Genomic DNA, 14,616 nt, shown 5'->3' on the forward strand with positions numbered 1-14,616 from the left:
TGATTACACAATATTTTACAGGTTTGAACTTATGAAGATGGCAATCCTGCTTGACTTTCAGTGGTGGCTGGTCCATAGAGGGCCATGGGGCGTGGCCCCACCTTCAGCCCCCCCACCCAGAAAGTTATAATTGGTTTTATTATATTAAAAATACAATTTACAAATAGTGAATATTTGTGTTTTTGAAATATGAAATATACCCAGTATATTCAATATTTGAAAACAATATATCTGGGCAAAACATGCTTTTCTGGACGTCCTCTTCGTCTGCATGTCTCAGCGGTGCTGGGACCAGGTCCAAAAGCGACATGTCTAAGAAGCAGCTTTGCTAATTACTGATTAAAGATAAATGAGTGACATAATTTCAGCGTCCTAAAATAGATTCATCCCAGACTGCACTCTCATCAGGGCTATTCTTGCGAGGGGCCGTTTTAACAACATGGCAATGGCGAGCAAGAGCAGTATTCTTCCATGAAAACCCCACCCAAACCCGCTAAAATCTCTCCTATAAAAACTTTGTCGGGGGACTAGAGGGAAAACAACTGGACCCAGATCAGCCTGACCTCACAATCAGACAACGGACCGGTGTGAAAGGGAAGCCGCACATACAAAGCTTCTGTAGAGACTGGAATACCCGGAAGGTTTAGCTAGATGCAGTCGTGTTTTTCCTCCCATGCTTGCTTTTTAAATCAACAAGGACAGATCCGGCCAGCATGGACAGATACGGGTGTAAGCGACATGAAGCATTTGTTGGCAAAAAAATAAGAAAATGACAGAGAACACCAGGACACACACGGATAACGCCGTCAAACTAGCCGTATTAGGGAAAGTTAACCTCGCATTTTACGTTATATACATATTAATACACGGAATTGTATGAATGAGATGTCCTTATTATGTTAAACTGTTGGAATAAAAGTAAAATATTTAACAGTGTTTGATACAGTTTTTTTGCATTGAATCATACTGGGAGGTTTGCATAAACTAATCGGCTGGCCCTACCAAAAATAATATTGGGAATGGGAATATTTTGGGATGACGCTTAGTCGCTTAAACATTTTTGAAAGCGTTGTTTGATGGGAAGATAATCTTGTCAAAATGTGTAAAAAGGTTTTTTGATATGTATATATATATATATATATATATTTTGGACATACATAGTTGTAAACGGTGGCTCATCCTTTAGGCGAAGGTATAACTCTCATTTGAACGCTAAAGCTCTTAAAATGCATGTCGCCGTAGGGCCGACAGTGTGGCTCGCCTTGCGCGCCTTTTCGCTTCAATACACAAATATTGGGGAAAAAAACTGACACACGGAACCAATTTTTTTCATGTTTTCCATAACGTTGTTAATAATAGTGTAAGTGAGTTGTGCTTTACCTGAAAAGGAACCATGTGTTCAGGTTTTTCAGTTTTAACGTTATTCTACATCTGGCATATTTAGTGTCAGCTACTTAAGATAGCGCATGAGCGTTTCTGCATCAATATAGCTTAGCATTTGCATAAAAATGGGCCACAAAGTGCGCAATTTTAGAAAACCGATTTTATATTTATTATATTTCTATTGATTAAACGTTAGTTATTATCTGTGTTGCAGGTAATGTTCGGGAAAATACAAAGTTTTTCTCCACTTTAGCTGTTTTTCAGACGAGTGGTCAGACATGGCAGCTGACGTCAGGAAGGCGGAGGAGCGCTCGGTAAAGGAAGGAGCGGTGCCAAAGGGGCGGAGCGGTTCTCCCCACTGGGCGGTGTCCCATAAGGATACGGGAGAGGTGAGCGGTGAGACGCCAGAACGAGGACTCATTTCCTCCCGGGTGATGGTGCCGGATTGCACCAGTGGACTTCAGGTAAGTGGACGGAGCGGCTAAGGGCGTTTTCTCACGGGGCAGTGAATTGGATTTACAACGCACTGCTAAACGCCAGATTAGACATTTCACGCAGTGTACCCCAGGAGATGTGAAGAGATGTAAATATGCTTTAATGTTTGTCAACACATGAGGCATGCAGCAAATGAAAAAAACTAGTTTTGTACACTGGAAAAGGAATTTTCTTCGCAGACCAAACAATTACAGTGCATCATTTTTAATCACGTGTACAAGTGCATTCTTTATTTATTCTGTATTAACGTTGTGCAAACATACGTAAATAATTTATAAATAAAAAGTATATATAAAAAACGGTATTTCACAGCCGATGTATTGTGCAGCACGAATGCAATTTCAAAGTAAAATTGAGTTGTATAAAGGAAGCGCTTTTCCTGCAGTCACTGTCTCATTGTACAAAATACTAGCTTACATGCACACTTCAACTTGAACTACATTATTTGTTGCTGTTGTTACCAAATGAATTAGACCATTAGGATGCATTTATTGTATACGGTCTTATCTACAGTTTAAGATTTAGAGACACTGTGTCACTTGGGGAGCTCTTGAGGAGGACTTAGAGGACGTAGAGTTGAGGTTCAGCTGAAGCTTTTATTTCCCAACAAAAATTCACAGGGGAATCCCGGGAAAAAAAAACTCCTCCGAAGAGGGATGAAAGAGGAAATGCTCTGGCTAAACTAAGGGAGCTGGGCAATACAAAATGACGGGAAGCAAACAAAAAACTCTTAGCGAGGAAAGGAGAAAATAACAAAGTAGAACCAAAGATGCTCTGATTTAACTCGAAGAGCTGAATAGTCAAAATGCAAAATGGCACAACCGCCGAAGAAATAAGAAAATAATCAATCACAAAACAAAAGGCTGTGGAGCAATAAACGGCACAAAGCCAAATAAGGAATCTATAACGAGGTTCGGGACAGACAAAACTACCACTTGGACTTGATACTCCCGTGAGGCGGGTGTGCAAGACGAAAGGACATGACACACTGGCACAAGACAAGGGGAGACGCAGAATATAAGTACACATGAGGGCCGTGTGGGAACAAGTGGACACAATCAGGAATCAGGGAAGACAATCAGACTGACACATGAGAAAGAGCAAGGAACCTGAAACGAGAGGAGAGTTAATTTCCAAAATAAAACAGGAAGTCACAAAACAAACGTGGAGACAGGACAAAAACCCAACTTGTGCTATAGGTGTGATACACTGGATGTGTTGTGTGTGTGTGGGTGTGGGGGGGAGATTCCTGCAGGTTTACGCGCTGCTTCAAACATGTGCATCAAAAAATCATCAACATCAACATCCTCTGTCATGGAGCCGATGTTTGCAATGATTGGCTTTTAGCTATAAGTGTGACAGACTGTTTTTTTTAATTTAGTGTGATTATAATTTAGTGCTGCAAATATGTAATAATAAGACTTCCTGAAAAAAAAAACAATTTCCTCATTCGATGTCGCCCTACACAGGCCCCCGATTGACCTCTACACTAAGTAACCTAACCAGAAAACCTAGCTAGTGCAAACCTTTACCGCAATGTCTGCTCCCTCTGAAGCAGTGACATCTTGTGGCATTATGAATGTATTATTCTTTTTCTGTAATACAAGAATCAAATCAATTATACAACAATTCTACATGAGCTGAGCTATTATACACGGGAAAGGTTTTGATGAGGATGGTATCGTGACTGTTTATTGCATTTGCTATTCATTGTTTTGGTGATTTAGTTTTTTAGTTTATATGGCTGTGAGGATGATGCTGTCTGTATTGTTTATAAGAAGCCTGTTTTGTATTAAGCAGAATGCATCTCTATCCATTATACAAATAGCCTTTTGCACTCCAGTTATCTATGTCCAATGTGTCTTCAGACCCCCATCTTTTTGACAATATTGACCTGTGGTTTTCCCCCTGTGTCTGTTCGTGACTGTTTATGCTGATGTAACCACTGTCTTTGCATGTACGTGCTCAAGCATTGCTCGTTTGTTTATTTGCTCACGCGTTAGAGATTGTGGAGATTTTGTAGACGTACAGAGAGGCATCTGAATTTGTAATTCTGTAAAAGGTCAAAAAGCCGCAGGACCTTTTCTGTACAATGTCTTGCCAGTGTTTCTTGCAAAGTTACCGGTGGAAGACTAAAAGATGCGAGGAAGCACATCGTTCATGTCTTCATCAAATCAGAAGAGATGCCATTGATATCTCAGGCTAATAACGCCTTATATGTCCGTGAGGTTTGACTTTGTAAGGTCGCATTGATTGTTAATAAATCAAGTTGCCTTGTCTTTTTGTCTCAGCTAGCGGGGCTCTGCTCTCTGCAGCAGAACACTCTCTCTCACACTAAATCATGCATGATAATCTTGTTTTCCCTTTTTTAAACGGACGGCATGTCTAGGCCACTGTTGTCTATAACACACTCTGATGTAATGTGCTGCAGTGTTCCGATGGAGGCTTGCCACTGAAAGCACTGATCTGTGACTGAAGGGATCTGCTTTATCCAAAACAGAAGTGACCAAAAGTACCACAATTAATTAGCCTGTTTGGTGGTATTAACGGGTCATCTCAACGGAAATGATTAAATCCTTTTATGATACACCACACCGCAAATCACCCCACTACCGATGAGGGGAACTGAAGTATGGACATAAATATGAAATGGTGAGGACTGTGGTGGTGTTTGACGTACAGTAAAAGATAGGATGGTTTGGTTTGAAATCACTAGCAAACTGAAACAAAACCATAAACAAAAGTACATCTCATGGTCCACGTTACTTCGTAAAGTAACATTCGATACTTTGACAGTATCTATACTGCCGTTAGTCCTTGTAATAAAAGACGTGATGATCTTACTTTTTACAACATGGACACCCTAGGGCATGCACATTACAGGCAAATGCTTATCTACAAAAGTGTTATAGGGCTAAGAAAAGCACAAACGTAGCCCATCAAACACCCACATTTCAACCTTAATCAATCATCGATACACAGGAGCGCATAGCATCAAACCAAATGTCCAAAGAGGACGACTGCAGACTCATTGATGTCCCTCACCGACCCCCTCCTGGACCCCCATCTGGACTCCCCAGGAACCTACGCCAGGATCTTGTTTGTGGACTTCAGCTCTGCCTTCAACACCATCATCCCGTCTCTGCTGCAGGACAAACTGTCCCAGCTGCACGCGCCCGACTCCACCTGCAAGTGGATCACAGACTTCCAGTCTGACAGGAAGCAGCACGTGAAGCTGGGGAAACATGTCTCAGCCTCTCGGACCATCGGCACCGGTTCCCCCCAAGGCTGCGTTCTTTCCCTTCTGCTCTTCTCCCTGTACACCAACAGCTGCACCTCCAGTCCGTCAAGCTCCTGAAGTCTGCGGATGTCACCACCCTCATTGGACTGATCTCTGGTGGGGATGAGTCCGCATACAGGTGGGAGTCTGACCATCTGGTGTCGTGGTGCAGCCCGAACAACCTGGAGCTCAACGCTCAGTGGAGATGGTTGTGGATTTCAGGAGGAACAGAGTCCCACCTTCCCCCATTACCCTGTGTGACTCCCCCGTCACTATTGTGGATTCCTTCCGTTTCCTGGGCTCCATCATCACCCAGGACCTCAAGTGGGAGCTGAACATCAGCTCCATCACCAAGAAGGCTCAGCAGAGGTTGTTCTTCCTGAGGCAGCTGAAGAAACTCAACCTGCCAAAGACGATGATGGTCCACTTCTACACGGCCATCATCGAGTCCATCCTCTGCTCCTCCATCACCGTCTGGTACGCTGCAGCCACAGCCAAGGACAAGGGCAGGCTGCAGCGTGTCATCCGCTCTGCAGAGAGGGTGATCGGCTGCAATCTGCCGTCCCTGCAGGACTTCGCTTCCAGGTCTCTGAAGCGAGCTAAAAAGATCGTAGCCGACCCCTCTCACCCCGGACAAAACCGGTTTGTGCCCCTTCCATCTGGCAGGAGGCTGAGGTCCATCAGGACTAAGACCTCCCGCCACACGAAAAGTTTCTTCCCGTCGGCAGTCGGGCTCATCAACAGAGCCCGGTCCCCCACTGACTGACTAGAACATTCCACCGGTCACTCTGCTTCATACTGCACATGTCACTCTAACTGCAATTTGTCACTTTGTCGTCACTCGTCACTTTGTTACTTGTTCGCTAGTGCACTCTATGCTTAATATTTTTTAACTTTTAATATTTTAAATTTTTAACTCTAACTTTATTCTCTTGTTTTATACTAACCCATAGCCTTATTCTACTAATCCATTGCATTAGCATTTCATTTTACTTTATTTTATTACTTGTGCACTGCTGTCTTGTTGTCTATTGTTACACTGTCTACTGTCACGCACCAACCGCCAAGTCAAATTCCTTGTATGTCTGACATATTTTGGCAATAAATGTTTCTTGATTCCTGATTCGTTTAAAAACACACCCAATGTCATTTTTTTGCATGTGAACAGTGTGCGCAAGGCATAACTATCGTTATTTGTGGAATGTATAAGAGTTCAAATTTTATTACAATACTTAAATGCATTTTCTGTGTTATTTGATAGGTGTCAGAATGTCAGCAAATGTCAGCGCAGAGGAGATGGAGATCAAGGAGAGCTTCCAGAAAGTAGGTGAGTAAAGGTGTGCATGCGTGCGCGCAGGTATTGCAGGAACCATTGGAAGGAGAGAGGATAGGAAGGAGGGCTGAGGAGAGATGGAGGGAGGAGTCAAGGAGTTAAGGAAGAAGGGATGAAAGGGGGATTGATGAATGCGTGATTAGCATTTAGCTGACATTTGATGACCACGCCTTTTGATTTATGGCTTAAAAGAATAGTTTTACATGTTACTTTACATTTAACTTTAGCACAGCATAAAGCATGGCTCTGTCTAAGTGAAAACCAAAGTCCACCTCACATATTTTCCCTTTTTGAAAATGTTCTTTGAAAAACAACGGGTTGATTAGTGACTTTTGGAGTTTGCTGGTAGGCTGATCTTGTTACCTTGGATAAAGGCCAGCTGTTTATGCTAAGCTGACTTCCCCCTGCCTCTATGTAATAACCAGACTTGAGTTGTATCAATCCTTTTGTCTAACTCTGTGTTAGTAAGCAGTTAAACGTGTTGCACAAAACTGTTGGTCAAATTGTTTTAAGAAATACTTTCTCCATTTATTGGTTATTTGTGTACACATGATGCTGTCAAGTCAAGATCATTTTGTTCTCCTCTATTTGCCGTACTCGTGTCAGAGGTGCTGCAGAGCTTCATTTGAATCTATGCATTACTAACGGCATGCTGGAGCATTTTAGCATTGCACTTTGATGTTCAGCCTAAAAACAGGGCATGTGTTATCTCTACATGTTATAGAACTCCTCATGAACTAACTGTTGTGTGTGAAATGTGTGCAGTGACAATGTGATCTCAATTGAGAAGAGGTGGTGATGCGGGCACATCGATCGGGGATAGAGATTTGGGCTCCGACTAACATATTGCCTGCTATTCCTCCCCGCTTCTCTAGACGCAGATGGTAACGGGTACATCACCGCCTCGGAACTCAGTAACCTCTTTCAAGAAGTGGGCTGTTCCATGCCCGGGTACCAGATCAGAGAGCTCCTCCAGAAACTGGACAAAGACAACGACAGCCAGATCACCTTTAAAGAGTTCACGGCTGTAGGTAACACTAATTGACCTAACCCATTTATAGCCCTCGCTAACAGTTAACTAATTAACTATCAACACAGTACAATGGCTGACTTGTATTCAACTGATGAGATTAGTGACTAACTCAAAAGATTATCTGGCCCTGTGTGTGCAGCCAGCTGTGGTTACAATCACAGTTCTGAAAGGTGCAGGAGGATGAGGACAGACCCACAGTCTAAAGTGTGGGGCCCAAACTTTGCCTGTCAAATGAACTTGATGGAGTCTTAAGTCACTGGCGTGCCTCTGTTGTGTACACATTCAGATTTTCAAGGAAATGAAGGGCGACGGCATGGCTCAGAAATTCAGGAAAGCCCTGAACAAGAAAGAAGGCATCCTGGCCATCGGTGGAACGAGCACGATCTCTAGCGAAGGAACTCAGCATTCCATCTCTGGTTAGTAACAGCAATACCGGAGAATGTATGGTACATAAGGACCCAAACGTCATCAAGCCAAGACTATCTGGACAGACAGGCTCCTGATATTTGACTCCACTGTATTGTAGAGCAGGAGCGATTTGCCTTTGCCAACTACATCAACTCTGCCCTGGAGAAGGATCCGGAATGTAAGCACATCCTGCCTATCAACCCAGAAACGGAAGCTCTGTTTAAGGCAGTGGCAGACGGCATCATACTTTGGTAACATACTTTGGTATTATCTGTACTTATTTTTCCGCAACTCTAATTCCAACCCTCATCTGTACACTTAATTTGACCTTCATCCCGCTGCTGGTTCACAACTCTTAACTCCTGTGTGTCTAGAGGGCTTGTTGTCAGTTCAGTTTGTTAAGTGTTTTTTTTCTCTCACAGTAAACTCATCAACCTCTCTGTCTCTGACACCATTGATGAGAGAACCATCAACAAAAGGAAACTGACACCTTTCACCACACAGGTTAGTGAGTGTCTGAACCAGCCAATCAGCTGTTTATGCTGTGGTTAATGGTTTAACTTCCCTGCATATATTTTAAAGAAGCACATCAAACAGAGCTCAAAAGGTACACATACATGAAAGCCATTTATTTTAGGGTTGAGCTCTTCTTGATGTCTTATATATAAAAGACTGTTTCCCTGATTATACATATATACATTATATTGCATGGCTCGGGCCTCTATTTTGTACGGTGGCTCTGAAGTGCAAAAGACCACGGCAAATAGGAAAACAACAGCAAATAGGAAAACACAACAACAAATAAAGCGCAACAGCAAATAGGAAAACACAACGACATTAACTACTTACGGAAAGGGTAGGGCCTTATAGCAGATAGCAGAGGACGGACCCTTCTGATTGGACAGACGGATTGTCTGTCTTTTAACCCTCTTAATCCGAAGCCTTTCGCCATTGACGGAAAGTGATAAAGAGGATTCAAATTACCGTGACTCATTAACTACTTGCACAATCGGATTCTGAAAGCTGAGAAATGCCGCTTTCTAGATATTCTGGCAATCAATAAATCAGTGGCGGGACTGAGAGCCTGTGATGAGGGGTGGAAGTGACGCAACAGGAGACCCGCAGCAGAAAGTCACGGAGAGATGGCGATGTTTTACAAGTGTCTTAAAAGTGTCCTACTAGTGTTTCACCATTGTTTTACCGGTGCTTTGTTGTTCAATTATATTTAGGTGTTGTAAATAAAAGTAAATAACGGGGGGGATTGGATGTGTGGCGGGAGTGCGTGACAACAGACCGAAATGCGTGACTGTCACGCTCAATGCATGACACTTGAGAGCCCTGTATACTTTCCTGTTAAAAGACGTGCAGTCTGTTAGTCCAATCAGAAGGGTCCGTCCTCTGCTATTTGCTATAAGGCCCTACCCTTTCTGTAAGAAGTTAATTTCGTTGTGTTTTCCTATTTGCCGTTGTGTTTTGCACTTCAGAGCCACCATAATTTTGGACCTTCTTCACCTAACTTGAACTCCAACAGGAGAATCTGAACTTGGCTCTGAATTCCGCCTCGGCCATCGGCTGCCAAGTTGTCAACATCGGCGCTCAAGATTTGAAGGAGGGGAAACCTCACCTGGTGCTCGGGCTCCTCTGGCAGATTATCAAGATCGGCCTGTTCGCCGACATAGAGCTGAGCCGCAACGAAGGTACGAACAAACCATGGACATCCTTATCTGCCCATGGGGCCATACTTTAAACAACAGACTGTAATCGTGGTGAAAAGATAAGAATTAAGAAAGAGGTGTGGGGGTTGCGCATGTGTCTACCCGTGTACAGCTATAGCAGCATTGCTGGAGGAAGGGGAGACTCTGGAGGAGCTGATGAAGCTCAGTCCAGAGGAGCTGCTGCTGCGCTGGGCAAATTTCCATTTGAAGAAAGTTGGCATGTCGATAACAAACTTTTCTGGAGACATTAAGGTGAGAAGATGTTTATGTGATGCCCAAATCTTTCACTTAAAACCGCTGTTTAAGGGTTTTTACTTCTGTCAGGCATCTTCGTTAGTAATTGGTGTATTCTTGGGTAGTGAGCTGCCACCTGCTTGTATGCAACATTTCTGACAGGCCGTTCTTTTGCAGAAAAGTTCCATATTGTACAATAGGGCCAGGCGATCTGGAGAAGATCGACGATACTGTAGATATTATAGTTTTGATAACAGGAAATTTGACTTGGCAGTTGGTGCAGACAGTACGACAATGGACGACAAGACAACAGAGCACGAGAAATAAAATAAAAAATACTATGGGTTACTAGTATAAGGCTATGGGTTAGTTTAAAATAAAGGAATACAAGTTAAAGTTAAAAATATTAAAAAATTAAAAGTTAAAAAATAAAGTGCACCAGCGAGCAGAAAGTGACAAATTGAAGTGACATGTGTAAGTGACGTGTGCAGTGTGTAAGAAAGTGTCAGTGGGGGACCGGGACCGAGCCCGACTACAGACGGGAAGAAACATGCGGTGGGAGGTCTTAGTCCCGTGGAGTGAAATACTGGGGTGATATGCTGTGGAGTGATGAGCAGATATGCAATAATCCGGTCGAGGCCCCGCCCACCCCATCAACACAGACACACCCAACGGCCAGCTGTAGTTGTAACTGTCTGTTTCCGTATCTATGCAGGACTCCAAGGCGTACTTCCACCTGCTGCAGCAGATCGCTCCAGACGGCAGCAAGGAGGACGTCCCACCAGTCGACGTGGACATGACCGGTCTTTATGTAAGTTAATAGTTAAACGTGCCGTTCCACCTTTTGGTCTTTAGGCAGCAGAGTGTCATTCTGGTTAGTTTACAACTGAGCACCGTTCAGTTCAAACTGAGTTAATGCTTTTAATTTGGCTACAAGAAGCTCAATGGAGACTGACATTCGGTGGACCTTCCTTCTAATTAATGTAGGACTTTATGTTAAGGTTTATCAGCAGGGTTTAAATGGCGTTTTCCTTTTTGCCCTTTGATATTTTTCACAAAATGGACAAAGGTGACATGACTTTGTCTTTACAATACGGCAGAATAATGGCATAACAATGAGTTATGATAAACAGTTAAGCCTGTTTTGTTACAGCACCATTCTTTGGAATAAATAGATTTTTCTAGTACCACACATGTCTGGTTAAGACAAAAAACACCGTAAAGGACAGGACAGAGCTTTCCCTGACAAAATCTAAATGTGTGTCTCTGTGTGTGTTGCCCAGGAGAACGATCTCTCCAAGAGAGCGGAGTGTATGCTCAAACAGGCCGACCGCCTCAACTGCCGGCAGTTTGTGACCGCCACCGATGTCGTGAGTGGAAACTCTAAACTCAACATGGCGTTTGTGGCCACGCTGTTCAACAAACACCCAGCGCTCACCAAACCGGAGAACCAAGACTGGAATCTGACAAGTAAGCCTGCATGAATAAATCCCTCTCTCACATAAACCTCCTGTGTAGTACTATCTCTGAGCGGCTTGTTTCTGTCTCTTTCAAGGCGAGACCAGAGAGGAGAGGACATTCAGAAACTGGATGAACTCTCTGGGAGTCAGTCCACGTGTTCACCACATCTACGGGTCAGCATCCCTCCGTCGTTAAATAACTTGCTGTGTCGACTCTTTATTGCCCCGATGATTACATCCCTCCATGTGTTGATGCAGTGATCTGCAGAATGCCATGGTGATCCTCCAGCTCTACGAAAGGATCAAGGTGCCAGTGGACTGGGACAGCAGAGTGAACCACCCTCCATTCAAGGGAATAGGAGGAGGGCATCTAAAAAAGGTACATTTTCATACCAAATGGCAACAGTAGGGATCGAAGGTACTAAGAGGGGAAATGTGTGTGTCTGTGTGTATATGCCCATGTGCATGCATACATCAACTTTGTGTATTTGTGTGCAACAGATGGAAAACTGTACCTACGCTGTGGAATTGGGAAAGAAACAAGCAGGTTTCTCCCTGGTGGGGATCGGCGGACAAGACCTCTACGATGGCAATCAAACACTAACTCTGGCCCTGGTGTGGCAGCTGATGAGAAGGTGCATTACTGCTTATGGGGAAACGTAACCCAAATCTGACCAATTAACGGGAAGCAGAGACACCACTGACAAGTTGCTGCACAGCCAGCCACAGGCAGAGGGTGCTGCTCTGTTTCTGTCAACGTTGCATAGTGGAATGAGTGAAAGACCGGGCTTGTTCGTAGCCAAAGAGAAAACCAGCACTCTTTGAAATACGTAAGGGAAGGCGAGCTGAAGAAGAATTTCCCATCTTTGTGAATCAAAACAACGTGGTTCATGGGCAATGTATTGATTTTAATACTGCAAATATCCCAATTGATTTTGAACAATATTATAATTAAGCAGAAATGGGGGGTGACCAGTCATCTCACATTCATTTCCAAAAATTATAGCAACGGTTAGATCAGTTTTAATCTTCCCTCAGACTGATATCCATTAATAAATAAAGACAGCTCCAAACTGGACATAGAATATGACTTCATTTAAATGTTGGCATTCTGACATGTGCTCTTTCCATCTGTACGCAGGTACACGTTAAATGTTCTTGAAGACCTCGGACACGGAGAAGTTGCAGGGGACGATTTGATAGTTTCATGGGTCAACAAGACTTTGTCTCAGGCTGGCAAGAGTTCCTCTATCAAGAGCTTCAGGGCGAGTATCACGTTGTATTTTAGTAAAACAGTATGCAATAATAAAAACATACAGTATATGTATGTATGTGTGTGTGTGTGTGTGTGTGTATATATATATATATATATATATATATACACACACACACACACACATATATATACAGTATATATACATATTAATATATATATATATATATATATTAATATGTGTATATATATACTGTGTATATATATATATATATATATATATATTAATATGTGTATATTATTGTGCATATATGTCAATCCACAATCCTCCAATTAAAAAGAAGGTAAGTTATGGACTTTGGTTTTACTATGTGTGTGTGTGTGTGTTCCTCTGTTCAGGACAAAGTGATCAATACCAGTATACCAGTTCTGGATCTGATCGATGCCATTCAGCCACAGAGTGTGAACTTTGAGCTGGTTCGGAAAGGAAGTCTGTCAGACGAAGACAAACTCAACAATGCCAAGTAATTACAAAAATCATTTTTGAATGATATTTTATAGAGAAATTATTGTCCTTCAAAAGTACATTTTATTTGAGCAACATAGTTAAACTACATGCATGATTGTTCATTGTTGACAATTACAGCCATGACTCCATCGAATCTGAGAATTAATGTCAGCCTATTTGGGTTTTCTTTGTCTCCAATCCGTTTTGTTCACCAGAGAACTGGGAGAATGATCGCTGGATAAAATGGAGACTCACGCTCCATTAATAACAGAGTAGTATCAGGGAATCTTATGAGATTCAGATGGTCCATTGCCGTCTATAAAATACAAAGACCTCATAAATGGGTCTCTGTTTAACTAGAGTACCCTCTTGGATTTATACCTAAAATACTGATAAAACTGTTTATATTTCCATAATTTTCAAAAAGGAATGAGGCAGAGAAAATTACCCACAGAGCCAAGACCTCGGAGTCAATGGGGTGCCGATTTTCATTGGACTTTATTATCACATGACCTTGTTTTTTGGAAAGCTATGGAAGATGTCATACGTAACCTCGGACCTTAAGCAATTCTGAGTCCCCAGGTAATACTAGTCCAGTATGAATAGGGCCATAGTGTATATGGATAATAGTACAGTCTCTCCACAAAATAGGATTAATGTGCTTGCCAGAAATATTTTCAAAAACTCAAATTTTGAGTTATATTTTTTATATTTAACTTGTGAAAAGAACAGTGACGATAATGGAAAGTGTCAAACCAAAACACAATGACAGAGCTGCTATGTTGCCATAGTGATCCTAAGTATGACCCTGCACCAGGTATGCCATTTCCATGGCCAGGAAGATTGGGGCCAAAGTCTACGCTCTGCCTGAGGACCTGGTGGAGATCAACCAGAAAATGGTGATGACCGTCTTCGCCTGCCTGATGGGGAGAGGCATGAAGAGGGCGTAAATGTGAATGTAATATATTAATATAAGGTACACATTCACATTTAGTTATGATTAATGTATCATCTTAAAAGGACCGTTTCCTTTAAAACCACAAACTGACTAAATAATTTAAATGCCATATCTTAATATGGGTCTTAACAAGTCTTAATTATTCAATTATGTGGACGGTTCCATGCATTTGGTTATTAGTAAACTTGCAGATAATCCATTAAAATACAATTGATATGTACTTTATCAATACATGTATCAATACATTGACCCAATATAAATGTATTAAGAAAAGAATGGGGGACCAGAGAGTGCCAATGACTGGGATATCCCACTACTCAGCATCCCGGGTACAGTACACTCCGAGATACTGTGATGGCAATACCACAAAACGTTGTGCACAATCAGATCAATAATATTAAAACATTTTTTGAGTGTTTTTTGTTTCTGTTTGTCTTGATCATTTTTCTGTCATCCTCAGAATAATCTGAACTTTAATTATGCATTAAAAGTTCTAAAAGTAAAAAAAAAAGTGTGGATTAAAAAAAAAATGCATTTAAAGAGAACACACTAGAAAGAGAGATGCTGTGCAAACAGTTTTTACCTATTAACCGGTA

General features: G+C 42.2%; 1 protein-coding gene across 2 annotated transcripts; it reads left to right on the forward strand.

Annotated features, from left to right (window-relative positions):
* The first annotated feature begins 1,442 nt into the window (after window positions 1-1,442).
* Window positions 1,443-14,438, forward strand: LOC120817909 (plastin-3). Of its 2 annotated transcripts, none has more exons than XM_040174575.2 (16): window positions 1,443-1,847; window positions 6,420-6,485; window positions 7,367-7,518; window positions 7,811-7,940; window positions 8,051-8,183; window positions 8,355-8,436; window positions 9,464-9,629; window positions 9,760-9,899; window positions 10,597-10,692; window positions 11,165-11,351; window positions 11,437-11,515; window positions 11,600-11,720; window positions 11,843-11,976; window positions 12,483-12,606; window positions 12,954-13,078; window positions 13,880-14,438. In XM_040174575.2, the coding sequence occupies exons 2-16, from the start codon at window positions 6,428-6,430 to the stop codon at window positions 14,010-14,012; spliced, it is 1,860 nt and encodes a 619-aa protein (XP_040030509.2). In that variant the 5' UTR covers window positions 1,443-1,847; window positions 6,420-6,427; the 3' UTR covers window positions 14,013-14,438. The 2 variants fall into 2 exon arrangements, with proteins under 2 accessions (XP_040030509.2, XP_077958258.1); XM_078102132.1 differs by lacking the exon at window positions 1,443-1,847 and adding an exon at window positions 4,987-4,990 and having other exon boundaries at window positions 6,418-6,485.
* Window positions 14,439-14,616: the final 178 nt, after the last annotated feature.

This window comes from Gasterosteus aculeatus, chromosome 4 (assembly GCF_964276395.1).
Source record: "Gasterosteus aculeatus chromosome 4, fGasAcu3.hap1.1, whole genome shotgun sequence".
Lineage (NCBI taxonomy): Eukaryota > Metazoa > Chordata > Actinopteri > Perciformes > Gasterosteidae > Gasterosteus > Gasterosteus aculeatus.

Bases quoted from the DNA above. Each gene is read 5' to 3' on its own strand.
- LOC120817909 (XM_040174575.2), top strand. From the start codon at position 6,428: ATGTCAGCAAATGTCAGCGCAGAGGAGATGGAGATCAAGGAGAGCTTC. The intron at 7,941-8,050 runs GTTAGTAACAGC...ACTGTATTGTAG, and splicing joins AACTCAGCATTCCATCTCTG to AGCAGGAGCGATTTGCCTTT. The intron at 11,352-11,436 runs GTAAGCCTGCAT...GTCTCTTTCAAG, and splicing joins CCAAGACTGGAATCTGACAA to GCGAGACCAGAGAGGAGAGG.